Below are 17,086 nucleotides of genomic sequence, written 5' to 3' on the forward strand. Positions count from 1 at the left end.
GGACACGGTGGCAGGCAGTGAGTTTCTGGTACATTTGAGCTGTGTTATCAAGTATCTGGAGAAGGCCATTTGGCTGTTACTGGATTCTTGGCTTCAAGAATCTCCCAGCAGATTGATTTTGCTGGAGCTTCATTCTAGAGGTACTGGTCTAGCAAATGCTCCTTTCAATAATCAGACAAAAAGATAAAATGTCTCTTAGAAATATACTACTAGGTGGAGACGCCAGGAAAAAGAGCTCCAATTTTCAACATTTAGTATTCAAATGCAGTTTTGCAGTTGTCAAGAGTTTCTCTGCCTCTCAGATTCTCTAGGGTTTACTTAACTTCTTGCTTGAAAAGTAAGTTAGTTACTACATTTTCTTAGGCACTCTATGTATTAATATGAGCTGTGATCATTATGAGCATGGTAGTTATGATAGCTTTGTCTTAATAAGAGTGATCTCATCACGGACATAATTCCCAGCACATGCTAACTATAAAGAAAATGGGAGCTTCTTACAGGCTGATGTCATGGGAAGAGCCCAGTCTCTTCAGCAGGGACTCATCAGTGCAAAGTTCTCTAAAAGATGTCTGGCTTTGAGTTAAGAAGAAAAATCAGGATGGGAAAAGCTGTTTTAAGTTCTTAAATCTCTGTATGCTTTGACCATTAATATCAATTCAATCTTCCAGTTATTTATAATTGAAAAATACAAAAGACTCTAGGCTGAATGTTCTTTGAATTCATAAGTAGGTCTGCATTTTTTTCTCTCACTTGTGAAAACAATCCACAATTTATAAACTTAAAAGTCTTTCAAATACTATAGCAGCAGCTTTTTTGTTTCCAGAAATTTAGCACATTTGCTGAAGTTCAAAATAACTTCTTTTTTTAATTTTAATTTAGACTTGTTTATCGTAATTTACATAGTGTGAAGTGAGTGAGAAGGGCTACTGCTAGGATTTGGTTACATGATTTTACAACCAGTTTGCCTTAATGTAAATGGCAAAGTTAAATCTGGTGGGTAATCAGTTCTGATTGTAAACATCCTCTTATGTTTTTTAATGCTGTCATCGGATCATTTTTGAAAGGATGCCACTGTCTGGCTAGATCTAAACCCAAAAATTCTGTAGGACTTAGCTTATGTGAATATATAATATGACATTCAAAGCAAGGAAGTATTTTCTAATAGCACAGAACTGAAACCATGATCTTAGATACCAAAACACAATTTTCTGGAACATATCCTCACTTGGAGCTGTACATGTGTCTCTAAGAATATTTTTTTTGTTAACGAAATCACCATATTTACACTCAAATCTTCCTTTTTCTAGGAAGAACTTTGTGAAGATTGATTAGTTGGTGACTGTTGCTTATTAGTTTGAGATAGTTATGCAGCTGTAACTATAAATACTCATACATAATGTCTTTTCATTTCACTAATGAAAAAATGGCCGAAGAACTCACTTTTCTCGTTTGATGCTTCTACAGCATTTCCCATTTCATCCTGAGTACACCACAAAAAGTTTATTTAGCAACTATTTCAGTCTCTGCTGAACTGCAGCTACCTCAAACTGCATATTTAACAAAATACAACCTAGCCATGCTGCACAACACTTTAGCACAGGAAATGAAAATAAATACTATATTAATTTCGAGCTAAATGTTTTAATGAGAAAGTCTGAATCTTCCCATCTAGAAATGTGGAACAAAAATACCCCAATTCATAAACATTAAGCATCACTTGACTCCTATTTATGCCTCTAAGATTAGGACTCAAATTCATTGTCTCATCCTGGCTGTTGGCAAAGGGGAGAACTGATCTGGGGCAGAACGGGCTGGAGTAACGGTGTTGGCTAACGAACATTAAGTGGCTGGGGATCTGTCTGTGAAAAGTATAAAATGTACCTTTGGTACACACTAAATATTAGAGCATGCTAAAATGTGTTTAATGCAGAGACACTATGTATCAGTATGAGTTCTTCAGGGACTCGTTCTTAAAGAGATTGGTAGTTTCACTATTTACTTCAGTGTGAATAGAATGCAGTTTTAATTTATCGTGGCCTTAACACTTCTGATTTTGTGGTGTTGGCATCCTGAAACAAACACACAAAGGAGAGAGAAACAGGAGAAGTAAATCTATAGGGGACAGAATTGATCTCGATGGAGAGATCAATCAAGGCAAGAATGGGTGCTGTTTGAGAAGTAGTTAGCTACACCTAAAGTGTAGTGTGATGTATTATCTCTGTCTCTTGAGCTGAGGTCATTTGAGGACAGATTGGGAGTTTTCACTTTGAGTGGTAGTGAAACCAGGCTCGCTGCCTTTTCTAAACATGCTGAACTGTCATCCGGTGCGTCTACATTAAAAACTGTTTTGCCGGTTAAAATCAATTATTTGTTTTTGCTTTGGATGCTTTGCATTCTTGCTCACAGTTGGGTTGGTGCTATGTGAGAAGGGCAGGGTTGTGGGTTCATACTCATATACGCATGCAGTTGCAGACATACTTTACACAAGAAGTAAAACAGTCCAAAACCTCAGATCAGAAGATGAAGACATTTTTCAAACCCCAAACAAAAGCAATAAATGGAAATAAGGATTAACTTTGTCAATTTTCACCCCTCCCACAATAAATCTCCAAAATCTTGGCTTTTATCTTAGATGGATAACACAATAGGCACCAGAGCACACCAATATTACGCAAATACTTCATGTGCTATCAATTATTTTGGAAGTATTCATCATCTGAATTGTGAAATGGTTTGACCTTTTTTTTTAAATGAACAGTGTATGAAGATGAGAGTGTTAGGCTGACACATTCTTTCTCTTGAACTTGTGTGCATATATTTAAAAGTAATTTCAGAAGAACATAGCAGTGAACAGGGCTCTCCTCTCAGTACCCCACCCCTCCTGGCCTGCGGAGTCGTGTGGAGTCAGGGGTGATTTGTGTTACATGAGAGAGGAATAGGAGTGAAGTGAGGAATAAGATTTAGTGTGCTGCTAAAAAGCATTTGTAAGTTATGAAATCAAGAGAATACATTCCATGGAGATGCAGCTGTGCAACCCTGACTGTCGGTGACTTCCAGTCTGCAATTGCTAGGAAGGCTAATGCCCCTTGCTTAGTTATGCTTGGAGAAGGGGGCTGGTACAGGAGGAGAGCAGAGCAGGTATGCATGCCTAGCGCGTGTCCTAGGGATTCCTGTAACAGATGCCTTGCTAAAATAAAAATGTGGCCAAGATGAATATGCAGGTTGTGATGAAATAGCAAAATTTAATTTCATTAAGAATTTCCAGAGACATCTTGAATTTCAGATTTGTTGTACTTACTGGTTCAAAGTGATACACTGCGGTACCACTTTGAACAATCATCTTTCCCAAGGCCGATACTCTCCATTTTAGTTACCCTGCTAGCTGTGTGTGTTACTGTTTTACGCTTTTCCTTATGTTTCTGAAGACCATCTCTTTTTAGTAATTAGCACAGACTGATTCCATCAACATTTCCCCAATTATTTTGAGCTTCAGAATATGTATTGCCTAGAAAGCGGTATGTCCTTTACTGTTCTCTCAGTTGTCAATGCTTGATTTCTTCTTTAGTTGGTTTCCACATATGGATGTCAATGGTTTGATTTTCAAAATTAATCATGCTGGGTAGGTGAAAGCTGAATTAAATTGGGTATTTCCCAAAGGTCAAACATATCTCTGGGCAGAAAATCTATATATCTCCTCGCATACCATTTTTGCTGTATTAACCAGTCCTGAAAGCAAACAGTTGTGGCTCCTGAGATTAAACAATTTAAATAAACTGGTAGTTTGAGCATCCTGCTGAGCCTTCTAATCTGTATGTTCATGCTACCCAGGTTGTGATAATTTCTGTAGTTTTTCAATTTAGCTTGGGTGAGTGCTAGTGTAAGTCGGTTTGCAAAATTCGACAGAAGACATTCCTGAGAGAAGACCCAAAAGAATGAACTACTGCAGCACTGGGGACAAAGCTGTCCTGCTGCAAGTTTATGTGTCTGATTTTCAGATGTAGAGAGCAGTCAGAGCTCAGCGTCAACCCCATGGATGCTGAGTTATGGCAAGCTTTCACTGCCTTGGTCTGAAACTGACTTAAATGGGAGCAGCATTACCAACCCTATGGATTAACCACTGCAGCATGTTGCAACAATTAATTAATTGAAGAAAACTTGTCTGTGGAGGGCCACGTGATCCTGCTGAGTTCACTGGGCTTCTCATGTGTGTCTTCCAGAGCTTCTCAGGCCCAGCTGTAAGCGACAGTAGGTCAGAACTGCTCATAACCTTTGTGTATCTCCTAGGTTTTTGATAAACTGGTATCTGAGGTGCACTGCTTAAGTCCACATGGTTCAAGCTCACACTTAAAGCTCTAAGGATGCGGGTGAGTGCTGAAGCCTTTCTTTGCACCCTTGTGCAGCAGTTTGAGCCTTGAATCTGCCTCTTCCACAGCTCAGTGCCTGATCCTGCAGCAGGCAGCTCTCACAGGGCGCTGGTGCGGGCTGCCCCCCCGGCGGCAGCAGGACTGCCAACAGGGAGCTGAAGGCAAACAGCTTCACCAAACGGCATCAGGCACGAAAAGTCTGCGTTTATTATCAACTTCAGAGTTTATTAATTTATCAAACCAGGTCAAAGTGATACAACAAGTACATAAATAAGTACCGTAACAGACATACATCCCATGAAGAGAATGACAAACATGACATTGTGTACTTTGTTGTCTTAAGTGACCAGAAACTGGAAAAATGCAACACTGCATTTTACTAAATGGTGCTTATGAATTCTTTTTTTTTGTTTTTCTTAAAAAGTGTTTATTATAAAATAAATACACAATCTGGATTCCACCTGTCCTGTCACAAATACAAAAAGCAGGTTGCCGCCACCGCCTTAAAAAAAAATTACAAACGCTGTACACTTTCCACTTAGTCTGTTTTCACCAGCTACTGCTACAAACAGACGATGCCTGTGAGGTGAGAAATCAATTGCTGGTCTTCCCACCACATTGCTACAGTTCCTCAGAACCTCTTCCTTCCAATGCCTTCCCCAAAGGATTGATAAGGTTAATTCGTTACTTGTTAGAAGATTTATAATAAAATCTTGCACTTCTGCAGCGCATTTCAACCCAGTAGGTGCCACATGCCATGGGTGTCACCGATGCCAAACTGTGGTGTGCAAGGACACGCGGCAGTAACTTGTAGGGCCACGAGGCCTTGGGGCCCCAGGCCGGGCAGCTGCAGCCCTGCCACGCACAGGGCAGGCCAGGGCCCTGGCAAGGTGCTGGGACAGTTTGCTCAGCTCGGCTGTTAAGGAACATTGACACAGGACTTGTAACGGCCCGGTGCTGGTTAAGGCGCTGTGCTATAGTGTGGTGTCAGCGCCGTCAGGCGCCGGGCCCCTCTGAGGGGAGCGGAGGGGCTGCCCCATGCCAGGCACGGCCGGTTCCGGCCGGTTCCAGCAGCCCCAGCGCCGGGCACAGCCGAGCCCCGCCGGGCTGGCGGTGCCTCGGGGAAGGCGCTGAGGGAAGGGCACCCGGGGCTGAGGGGAAACCTGTGAGGAACGGCCCCGCCGCACTCTGGGCTGGGGAGCGGGGACCCCCCTGCCGCCATGGGGGGACCCTGGGGAGCTGGCTCGCCTGACAGGAGCTGCAGCCATGGGGGGCCCACAGAGGATTTCCCTGTGGTCGTGGAGGCTTGGAAAGAGACTCCCGTGGCTCTTACTGATACCAGGTGAGAGTACTTTGTTCTTGCAAATCCAGCAGCTGCTGGAGGAGCTCCCTTTCTAGTGTGTTTTCCTGTTAGACAGTGGTCCATGTTGAGTGCTTGGTAGAGAGGGAAGCATTCCTAAACATTATCTGCTCTCTGTCCAGGCCTTGGGACGGTGGGGTCATTATATACAGGCAGGATCGCTGAGGACCTGAGAGCACCCTATATGTATTCTCCTAATTCCCCTCGGTCTTTCCTGCACCTTTGTGCCTGTTCCTCCTCGCTCGCTCCTCCTTGCTGAGGGGCCCTGTTGCAGGCTTGGGCCCTGCAGCACGCAGGCAGGGCCTGAGCAGCAGGGAGGAGGCTGGCCCTGGGGCCTGCGCTGCAGAGGGGGGCTGCCAGTGGTTGCTGCTCAAGACAAGGTTCCCCCCAGGATGGTGAAGCTCTGCCTGAAACGGGCATTCAGCATTGAGCTGTCCCACACCTTCATCCCTTTAGAAATGGGGACGCCCTGCAGTGCTGTCACTGGCAGGGTGACAAACCCCAAAATCCTTGCTGTCACTGTTGATTTCACTCCCCGTGAAAACCCAGCCCCTGGCTCAGGCCATTTCCATAAAGCTTTGTTTCCTAGCCTGTGTTTGAACAGCAGTATTCCTGTCTGCTTGTGGCGTAGAAAATGGGAGCAAAAGCAGGCAGAGTCACTTGCTTCTTGGGATTTAATCCAACATCACAGCCACGGAGGCAGTGCAGTATTTTGGTGACTCTTCAGAGAAAACATTTTTTAAAGTATACTTATACTTTTTCTGCAGATGAGAGCCACCTTTCTTAAACACACTGTAGACAGGCTATACTAAATTTAGCAGAATCTCTCAGATTTGTTTTTCACAAAGAACAGTTTTCACAGAGCTGGTGTGTTCTGAAGGCCTGCTGTAGCTGTTCAGTGTTTGTCATGGAAGAGAACTGTCTTGAAGTGTGAGAACCGAGAGGTCACCCTCAGAGAAATGCAGATTAGGTTTGTTAGAAATCAGAACAAATAAATTAAGTACTGTCACAACTTTTAAGGAGTTATTAATCGGGAGGTTTAACCCTCTAGGTGTTTTGAAAGTACTACAAGTACTTCACCACCTTCTGCCACATCACTTTAGAAGGTAGTTTATCAGCCAAGAACATGTGTTAATAGGACCCAGAAGAATGAAGTTATTAGCGCTGTGATAGGGAGCTAACACTTCACATTTTTTAGAGAAGTGGATGGAGGAAACAGTGAAAACCACTTAAAAGCGAACATTTGCTCAAATTGCTACAAAAATACAGTGATTGCCACTAACACCTGCTGTTCAGTTTATGGACTCAGTTTGCTTAACTACAAGACATCATCCCAAAGGCAGGCTGCTTAACAGTTTGTTAGTTTAAAAATGGTTTTTATGTCTCCAACATAAGTATTGTATCACTTGTATTTTTCCTCCACTACTAAAAAAAATCCATGAGTCATTTCAACACCAGAAATGGTATAAATTCAGCACAGGAAATAATGCTCTCCATAGCTCCTGCACATTTATTAGGTGTCCTTCTTTTCATTAGTTTGAATAACTTGCCAAATAATAATAATAAAAATGTTCTGTTTTCTCTTTTTAACTTGTAAAGAAATGAAAGTACAGTCTTTCTTTCTCCTTCCCCCACCAGTAATACAGAGCCTCCTAGTCTTTTGGAGGAGATATTTGAATGGTTGACACAGACCACTACACATAAAGCAGCAAATTTGCTGTGCATGATGTGAATAATTACTGCATTATAGTTTTGGTTTTTAGGGCAACTGTTGACTTAAGCAAAATAAGCCTGCAGTCCAGCTGCAGATCCAAGTTTTCATAAGTTTTCTTGTGTTTTTCCCTCCAGTGCTGTCTCCCTTAACAGTGACCCTTTTCAGACTTTTCAAGGTACAAAACCTTTACCAAATCCTCGAGCTCAGTCCTGCACACTCTGCTTTCACACATTTGGCTGATCTGAGCTTCTCCCTCGCTAAATATTTTCCACTGGCCTGAAAACAAAAATACAAAGGAGACAGATACTGACTTAGAAAAGAGCATAGGGAACTGTGAAGACATTTACAAGCACTCTCCAGACCAACTGATTCACAATGGTCAAAGACAGAATATCCAATCCTCCCATGGAAAATATTCAAAGTATCTTATAATCACATAACATATTCCATGCAGAATAACTTTGTTGAAAATAAGAAACAAGGACCAGAATATTATTCCTTTCTTTGATTAAGTAGTACTGTAAGTTGAGCCTATTTATTCAACTGTTTATGACGTTGGATACTCTTATGACAGAGTGACGTGAAAATTTAACTCTGATGGTAAACCAAAGTATTTAAAAGTTGGGAAACAAGTCTAAGTGTCTCATGCACTGGGAACTCAGCCTACCTGTGTGTAATACAAACTGTGTCTGTTGGATATTAATATTTCCATACATTTTTTATAATGTTAATAGAAATGCCCACTGTCCTGGTAACTAGAATACTGTATTATAGATAACAAAGACAAGCTTACAGAAGGCTGACAGCATAAAAATTAGGAAACTTTTTATATGAAAAGGTGTCTGCTTCTCACTAGGTCTGTATTATCAAGAATATATTATTCCTGGGATAAATACTTCCTTGCCTGCTTAGAGACCTCAGGAAAAAAATGCCAACTTGTAACGCAAAAGAACTGGGAACTAAAAATGTCTATACCTTAATTCAACTATCAAATTAAGTGTCATATCCCAAGCTGGATGAAATAAAAAAAAAAAAAAAAAAAAAAGAAATTGAATCAGGATTGATTAAAGAATTACATATCCTTTCAAAAGGCAGATTTTAATAACGAAGAAATTGTTAAGAACATAGGAAAGGCTTCTTTCAAATATAACCTACATGTATGTAGAAGAACTCCTTTAATCACCTCTGAATCTTTTCCCTTCTAAATGACTTTCTAAAAAATTGGGGTAACTTGACACGTTACTTAAATAAATCCAAATCCTGCTGCTGTGCTCATCTCAGTTGTATTTCAGATTTAGGGCAGTATAGACAGAAAACAGCCTATATTGTATTTTATCAAAATACAGGAGAGCAGGACAGCATGGACATGAACTACTGTTCTGTGTGTCTATATTTTAAATTGCTATCACCTGATTATTTAAATCTAAACTTATAAAATATTGAAGCCATGTACTGGAGGAAAATTAGTACATCTGCGTTGAGTAAAAAAATGTTTTTCAAGGCTATGATTACAAAGAGAATAGAAACTTGAAAAGGTCAGAATTTTACTTACTAGGTGTTGTCCTTGTTATCTGCTTGAAGTAAGGAAGTTCTTCAAATTCTCTCTTGGACACTTTTTCAATATAGAAGTGACGCAGAATCCCTTCAGCAAAGAAGTGAGAAGTACACATTACTGGAAATGTGCCTGTTGTTCTAAACCTGGGTTGCTGTCCTGCCTTTATGTAGAAATACTGCCATGTCAAGTCACCTTGTGAAATAATCCTTACCAATTACGTGGATTTTGAGCCTATTGTTTTTTATTCTGTTTCCCACCCCCTTTTTTTTTTTTTTTTTTTTTTGCTGCTCCCCTGTAAATCCTTGTGTGGATTTATGATTGTGGAGAGTTTGTGAGGGGTGTGAGAATCAGCCAATTCTTTTCCAACACAACTGAACACTTCCTTAGCATGAATAAAGTAAGATTACAACAGAAGCCGAAATCGCAGTGTCTTGGAGAAAAACAGTATAATTTTGCAGGCAGATGCCATTTTGCCTGTTGCTAGCTAGCAGACAACCACGCTATCAAATCATCACAAGGCTTTGTGGCTTCTTGAACACATGCATTAGTTATTAACCATCCAATCCTCTGTGCTTTCTTTTCTGCTCACACTTGGGGCTTGGCTTTGTGCTTTAAAGTGCATTCTAGAGATGAATCACTTCTGTGTAAAGGGCTGCACTATATAAGGGTTTCCTATGAGGATCATATGCTTTTTCCTTAAAGAGGATGAACAGAGAGGATTTTTAGGAGGCTGAAGATAATTTTTATTATACTAAAAGTTCAGGATTTGCAGAAGTCCTTAAGCTTCTGAATGCTTTTCTGGTTTTTTTTCTAATTTTACCAGTTAGTCTAGTAAAAGATATTGTTTCCATCCTTGACACATTTTTTGCCTGTATTCTACACCACCATGGGTGTAGCAGCACTAAGGCAGATAGGGCAGACTGATTTCACTGGAAAGCTTTTTGGTCCATCCTAAATAAGAACCTCCAGGTGCTTGGTTGAAACCCTACTACCCCTTTCTCCACAATAAATTACACAGGTATTACTGACAATCTGTTTGTCATTGGGCTTTTGCTCAAAATGAAAGGCAGGAGTTCGCAGAACTAGAGTTTTGTGTGTTATTAATGTTTTTGTGCAGCAAAACTTGAATATGTTGGAAGTGGCAGTAATACCAATATCCTAAATAGCCAGAACAGCAGTCTCAAGACACTTGGATTTGTAAAATGTCTTGGGATTTTAATGGAAGTTGATACACTGTTGAAAGAAAGAATTTGCTCAACTCACCTTTTCTAATTGTCCACACATGTATTTCTATTTGAGGTGGCTTTTCAGTCTCTACCGCAATTTTTCTGATGGTTTCTCCTTCCTCTGTGAAAATGGATTCATAGACGGGAAATGTCTCTTTCCCACAGAAGTAATCTTTGTTGTCAAAGGCTTGACTTGGCACTTCTTCTGTTTAAAAAAAGCCCAAAACACATACTGCAGCTGTAATCAAGTCCTCCAGAACATAATTGGCACCAATAGCCAAGCAAGTTTAATTTAAAAGTAGAATTTTCACTTGTGTGGCCACTTAAATCCACCTCCAGCTAAGCCCCAGTGTTTTGTACTGCTAGGTTCTGATGGCCTGTCTATGGTGGCAAGACAGTACTCATCTTTATAATCCAGTTTCATAAGGAAATGAGCTGTGTAAAAACCACATGGTCAGTGAAATGCCTCACAATTTTTGAACCTGTTGTCCACTTTTCAGGCATATTTGAAATAATGGTAGAAGTCTCAGAGGTAATAAAATAACTAATTGAAAATCGGTGGTTGGGCAGAATGAAGAGACCCAAATTAATGCTTTGCGGAGGAAAAGGACAGAGAGAACCTCCAAGGTTTGCATTTTGCTCGGCAGCAACCAGCTGACCAGCACAAGCCTGGGCTAGCCACAGTGCACATAATCTCTTGCCCATCTGCTAAAGTTGTAGAACATATAAGTAGAAATTGTAATTATTCTGTTGGTAGTTGGAAGTTGGACAAGCATGTAAGAGAGATGATGCAACTCAGAAACTGGGACTGCTGTTTGTGGTAAAAACTAATAATTAATACATCTCCACACACACAAGACAGACTGCAGGAAGAGGTTCAGTTTTCTTAAAAATTGGCATGTAGAATCTCAAAGAAGAAGACTGTAGCTTTCTTTTTGCTATTAAATTTTCTATTGAAGTTTGTCAGCCAGGCTTTGGTGACTGTTCTCATCTCAAATGAGCCCAATAAAAACTGTGGATCTCGGATTCAGAAGTATCCAACAGGATCTAGACACGCATCTCCTGCCTGCCTACTGCCACTGCATTGTGCTTTTTCCCAGTAAGCAAGGCTAGCAAGAGAAAATGGGAAGTGCGCATTCTATGAAGGATTTCTAGATATGACTGAACAACTCATTTCCATAGAGCATTTCTGCCCAGTGCATCACCAAACACACAGAAATGGACCATCCAGATTAGAAGACTAAAGGCACAGAAGGGAACTGGACACCCCTTTACTCTTTAGATCGTGTGCAACATGGCTGGCTGTTTGGCAGACCATCAGCAGATTCATATTAGCAGATTTTTCACTAGTTGTAGGCATTGATTTTAATAAGTAGTACCTATGTAAGTTTATTCATTAGTGCAGCACAGAAACGATGCTAGATTTGTGATAAGTTATTACTTATTTTAAGGATTAAGTTACATAACTGATACCTGTGAATTTATAATCAGGGGTTTTGAATCCCTCTGGTATGTTTTAAAAAGCAGAAATTATATTATCTCTGTGCAAATTTCACAAGCTAGAAAATGAGTTGAAGGTTCTGTGGGCACTGCAGTGGGGGAAAGATGGTAGAGTCTTTTGACAGTAATGAACTTTCTGTGTATGTTTCTGTAATATTCTCTTTGGAAATGAGTGTCAGGAAGTCATGCTAACAGTAGAGAGAAAGGCAGTGACTGATCAGAACATACGTGCCCAAGGCAGCAACCCGCCATTTGAGGAACAGCAGTGAACAGCAGGGCTGGCCAGGCAGCTCTGCCTGTCTCACACTGAGAGCTCTGCACACACATGAGAACAACAGGCATAGCTATTGCTGCTTTCATCAGATCTTATCATGACCAGAAGGCTTGAGCCAAGCCCCTTCACATGCACAGCAAAAAGGTGGTCTGCGATCAACTTTGTTTTACCTGGACAGACTTTACAGCATTTTCCTTCTACTTTCTGAGGGTATTTGCAGGGATATTGTTCTGGACAATGAATTTTCTTACATTCTTGTTTGGTGATGTTGCAGGTGCACAATACACACTCTACGATTCCAAAGGCCCGGAGATTAGGATGCCAAGATTCACCATGTGAGTATGTTTTGCCATTTGAGACACAAACTACAAAAGAAGAAAAAAGGAAGAAAGAGTACAACTGGAAAAGGTATGTTCACTGGCTACCTCTCTATGAATATTCATTTGATTCATGCACATTTGTTTAAAGCAGTGTCTTTATACATAGTTTGTTAGTGTCTCTGGCCCATTTCTCTGCTTGTTAATTTAACTTGGAGTTTTGCTGCTGAAAATGACCCTGAGCCTGTGATCACCGTTTTCTGAGAAGTTTTGCCTTGATTCCAACTCTGCGGACACAAGTGTCCACCACTGTTTTGAGGAGAACAGTGAAGGTGGCCGAGTCAAGTATTTGACTAGCTCCTCTCCAGTGCACTAATTTCAGTTGCACATCATTAACCAGGTTACAAAACTCACTCCTCCTTCCCCTCCTAATCTCAGTCCACACACGGGACACAGCCCACTACATTGGCTCTGCCTTCTAGAATTGAATCTGCAGATGACAGGATTATGACATTTGCTACTAAGTCATCTGCACAACTTTTCTTGCCATTAGCTGAACACAGCTTTTGCAGCGAGAGCCCTGCTATCAGCAGGATGGATTAGTGCCACCTGGGCCTTTTACTGCTTTTGAATGACAGTTCCTGCTATACAACACAGAACAAAGCAAGGGAATGTTGCAAAATGAAGTTTAATGGCCTTTGTGGAAATATATATGTCTATAGGTATACAGAGACATTTGGCTTTTGGAATCACAAGAAAACATTAGCATGAAAGGATGCATATGGGACTGCATTCCAATAGAATCTAAGCACCTCAGAATATTTATTCATCAGTGCCCTTGGGAGACAGAGAAATACAGATGACACAAGGAGAGCAGAAGCCAGTTTGGGTCACCCAGCAGTTAATGGAAATTATATCACTTTACACCATGTTTGCGTTTGTCCTATAAACCTTACTTCTTTCTTTTTAAATATTTTATAAACACAAAGAAAAATGCAAACTAATTCTAACAAGGTGAAAGAAAGGACACTGCCTGATTTCTAAAAGCAACTAAAGGGAAGCTGGGATATGTTGTAAATATTTCCAATTCTTCTAATATGCCATCATTTTTATTAATGCTTTTATTTGTAAAATATGTTCCTATTTTGCCTGTAACTTTCAAAAGCAATTTAATTTTTATCTGTAATCTGAAATTTACATCTAACTGGTAACAGATGTGACCAACTGGCTTATATTTTACTGAGTTACTAAGATTTATGGGGAGTATTTTTTGCAATGTATTGTCTTTCATGGGGTTATGCTATCATTTGGTTTATAATTTGCTACTTTTTAACTCTTTCTTAAGACACATTTTTATTTTAGAGGTAGGAAACATCTTTTTTTCTCAAAATCAAAGTGTTAAGTGTATACTAATAATATGGGAGAAAAAATTGTAAATGAGAAAACTGGTAAGTACTCAGCCACTCAGCAATCTTCTTACATGCTTATTTTATTGTTATTATTAGTTGTATTTATGCTTTAATGGATTTTTTTCCCCAGCTAGAGCTCTCCAGATCCTTTATGGACATAAATATTTCACAATTTCTCTGTGACAGGGGAAGGGATAATACATAACATTGTGTAGATAAGTATTTTGTTTTAAGGGTTTGTTCAGCACAGAGCAGTTAAGTAATTACCTGAGGTAGCAGATGAAGCCTCCAGTAGAAGCCAAAATACACCAAATAACTCCTAGTTCCCTGATGCCCTGTTTTTAGTTCTCTTCATGTTTAGAATGATAAATCTGTACCCGTGCAACTGCACAGTATTTGCATGTCAGGAGAGTTGTTGTGTGTTTATTTTTTAACGTGTTGAAATGTGTCTCAAGGGATATGTGCATTAATTAATACAACACTTGTTAATTGCACAAGAACAAAAGAAAATACACAGTCAGCATTCCTTTTTTCCATCATGGGGATCTCTCAGACACTCTCCAGGCAGCAAGTGTCTGAAGTTGCGGCAGTTACTATATACTGCATCCAGAAATATGCTGTTCGTCTGTATGCTCTTTATTTGCTGAAACAAATCAGTTAGAAATTGCTTTGATGATGTCTTCATGTGTGAATTACATGTCAAAGATATTGCACTGCATGGAGATTCCTGCTCCTAGATTCAACATAAAACACTGGCATGATCTGAATGTTTTTTCGTGCTTGTTCAGGTGGATAATAAAGATCCTATGGCCAACATTCCTTCTGTTAGTTAATACCTTAAAAGATTAGTTGGCCCCAATACAAGGGCTTTTAACTCTTTGTGGGTAGTTTCTCAGTGTGTACTGACTGGTATTTGTGGACAGATGCTCTTCCGAACATGCATTTTTACAGCTATTTCTTCTATGGTTTCTTAGGCCTGTTCCCGCAGACCTCTGTTCACCAAAGTGCATCTACTGTGGGAACTGAGCATCCCACCCTTTTTATTGCGCAGAACCTCCTGTCCCACTGACTGGTGAATTGGTATTTTCACTCTACTTTTGTCCTTCCTGTTATGTACCAGCAATACAGCTTAGTCATGTTTGGGTAGGGTTTGCATGTAGGCTCAAAGTTCTGCTGTCCCCAGAATGTAATATGCACTGTATTATAGTATCAGAAGGCACTAAAGGATTCTTAGGGTGAGATTCATTATCTTGGTTAACTTTGGCACTTTACAGCTCAGGCATCCAGTACAGGCTGCCTACTCTGTCTCTAGTGTTAGCCAGGGAGGAGGAAAAGCACCCCTTGCATCCCACTGTCTCAGGCCACTAGCTTAAGGTGGGAGAAGTCATGATATTGTCTTTCTGGAGAATAATTTGCTAAGTCTTGGGGGCAGAAAACCTCTTGATACTATGGCAAAACTTTATGGTCTGAGATTTGTGGGGCAGTTTAAACACATGCTCTTTACAGCTAGTAAAGTTACAAAACAGGAGACAGTAAAGAAAATAACCACAAATAATTTCCTACTGGACAAGTCACTGTGTGAACAAGTTAGCAAATCCAAAGGCATCATGGTGTCCTTCACGGCACAAAGTGCTCACTTCCCGAGTGACCACTGCATGTGTTCTTAGAATCATGTAGCACAATCCCACAAAGTAATTCAGGGAGCAACACAACAGCGTAGTGTCTTTGCAGAGTGAAATGCACTGTTGTATGTATAGGCACAACTGATCTCAGTCATGAGCTAATTTTGCATCCTTAATAGCTTATCGGGGTTTGCCTCCCTGATTTGCATTGGGTCTCTTGATACCAGTGTGAATTTCCAAGATTCTGCTGTATATTTTGAGAAGTCTTTTTGAGCTATAGGTGATTGATTCCTGACTCATAGTAATACTATAAGAAGTACTTGTATTTACCTCGTCCGTGCTTATGCTTGTTGTTGATGACGATTTGTACAATTGTTCCTGAAGCTTGCTGGGGATCCGGTAGGACTCCACGGTTACTCCTGGCATTGGGAAATCGTGGAATGTTGACTACCTGCCTCGCCGAGCTGGGTGACAGGTCATAGTGGGAGCGATGGTATGAGTGTCTCTGGAGGCAGAGAGCAGGAAAGTAAATGTCTCATTCCAATCAACATGGGGGAAAAGGCTGTACTAGAAGCTTAACACGGGCATCATCATTACGTGTAATGAATGGCACCATAATAAATAAAGACCATTCGGGTTTTGCAGACAGTTAACACAGTAATGAAGTCATCTACACATAGGTAGTGGTAACGCATCTCACCAGACTGTACACATCAGTGGTGTCTTTATCTAAGCAGGTCATCTGAAGTCCCTAACCAAGTCAATGGACAGAGAGGCCATTTTAGAACCTGACTTGCTGTGGATGTTGTGCATGTCTGTATCATGAGGAGATGAATCACAACCCAGAAATACCTATTTTTATCCATGTATTAAAAATGGTGTGCAGAGCTAGATACCTACTTTACTGTTGTCTACTCTGCTTAAAGATTAGATGAGAAGAATTGTAAGCCTGTCTAGTTTTCCTCATCAGAATTATTTTCTGTGGGGACTTCAGTGGCAGAGCATGTCCAGAATGACTGTCCAGCTTCTTGTTTCCTTGCAGCTTTAAACTCTCATGCATGGCCAGTGGTAGGTTTGCACAGACTGAGCAGAACCTCACTAGAATCTGTCTTACAGACTGAGAAACCTCATTTTATTTGAAAAGGAAAGTAGTAGTAGTAGTAGTGTGCAGTGTGTTTTCTACAGCAAAAACACTTGTTTTCAAAGAATTACTTTCTGAAATACCCATGAAGTGCATGAAGGGCTAGTGTATATTACAGCAGTTATTTTAGAAGGCATGATTCTTCTCACTGATTCAAAGACCTGTTGGTTTATATATTTAGGTAGAGCACTTAATGCTTAAAAGCTCTTCATATTCTCTCAAAATGCTGTTATAAAAATAATCTCTCGAGGAGTAAGTGGTTAATGGATACTTTTAGCCCCAGGGGTAGTGAAGCCCCTAAAGTAAATACATACAAGTGTATATGTCAACTGGGAAGTAAGTTTTTGCAATTACGATTTAAAAGTAATGCTTGCATAGCAAACAAGATGCTGTAGGATTTTATTCTTACAAAGCATATACAACAAAGACCAAATCCAGAACCCACAGGAGCTCATGGGAGTTTAATTCATCATTATTCATGAATTCAGGTTGAGTTTATTAAAGGGTCTCCAGAAGTGGAAGAAGCCTATTTTGGCCTAGATTCACAGAACCCAGGATGAAGCAGTAGATATTCAGACCTGTTATCATCCTTTTCTCTTTCTTC

The 17,086-nt window shown here is 40.4% G+C and overlaps 1 protein-coding gene across 1 annotated transcript in view; it reads right to left on the bottom strand.

Moving 5' to 3' along the window:
* Positions 1 to 4,746: 4,746 nt before the first annotated feature.
* The window catches only part of CHRDL1 (chordin like 1), a 63,034-nt gene continuing 50,694 nt past the window's right edge, over positions 4,747 to 17,086 (bottom strand). The window contains exons 8-12 of the mRNA XM_080365243.1: positions 15,672 to 15,846; positions 12,164 to 12,358; positions 10,257 to 10,424; positions 8,991 to 9,080; positions 4,747 to 7,714 (exon numbers count right to left, since the gene is read on the bottom strand). Coding sequence (XP_080221369.1) covers positions 7,584 to 7,714; positions 8,991 to 9,080; positions 10,257 to 10,424; positions 12,164 to 12,358; positions 15,672 to 15,846 — 759 coding nt within the window. The 3' untranslated portion in view covers positions 4,747 to 7,583. The remainder of the gene's footprint in view (positions 7,715 to 8,990; positions 9,081 to 10,256; positions 10,425 to 12,163; positions 12,359 to 15,671; positions 15,847 to 17,086) is intronic.

This window comes from Falco punctatus, assembly GCF_963210335.1.
Source record: "Falco punctatus genome assembly, chromosome: 15".
NCBI classification, from domain to species: Eukaryota; Metazoa; Chordata; class Aves; order Falconiformes; family Falconidae; genus Falco; species Falco punctatus.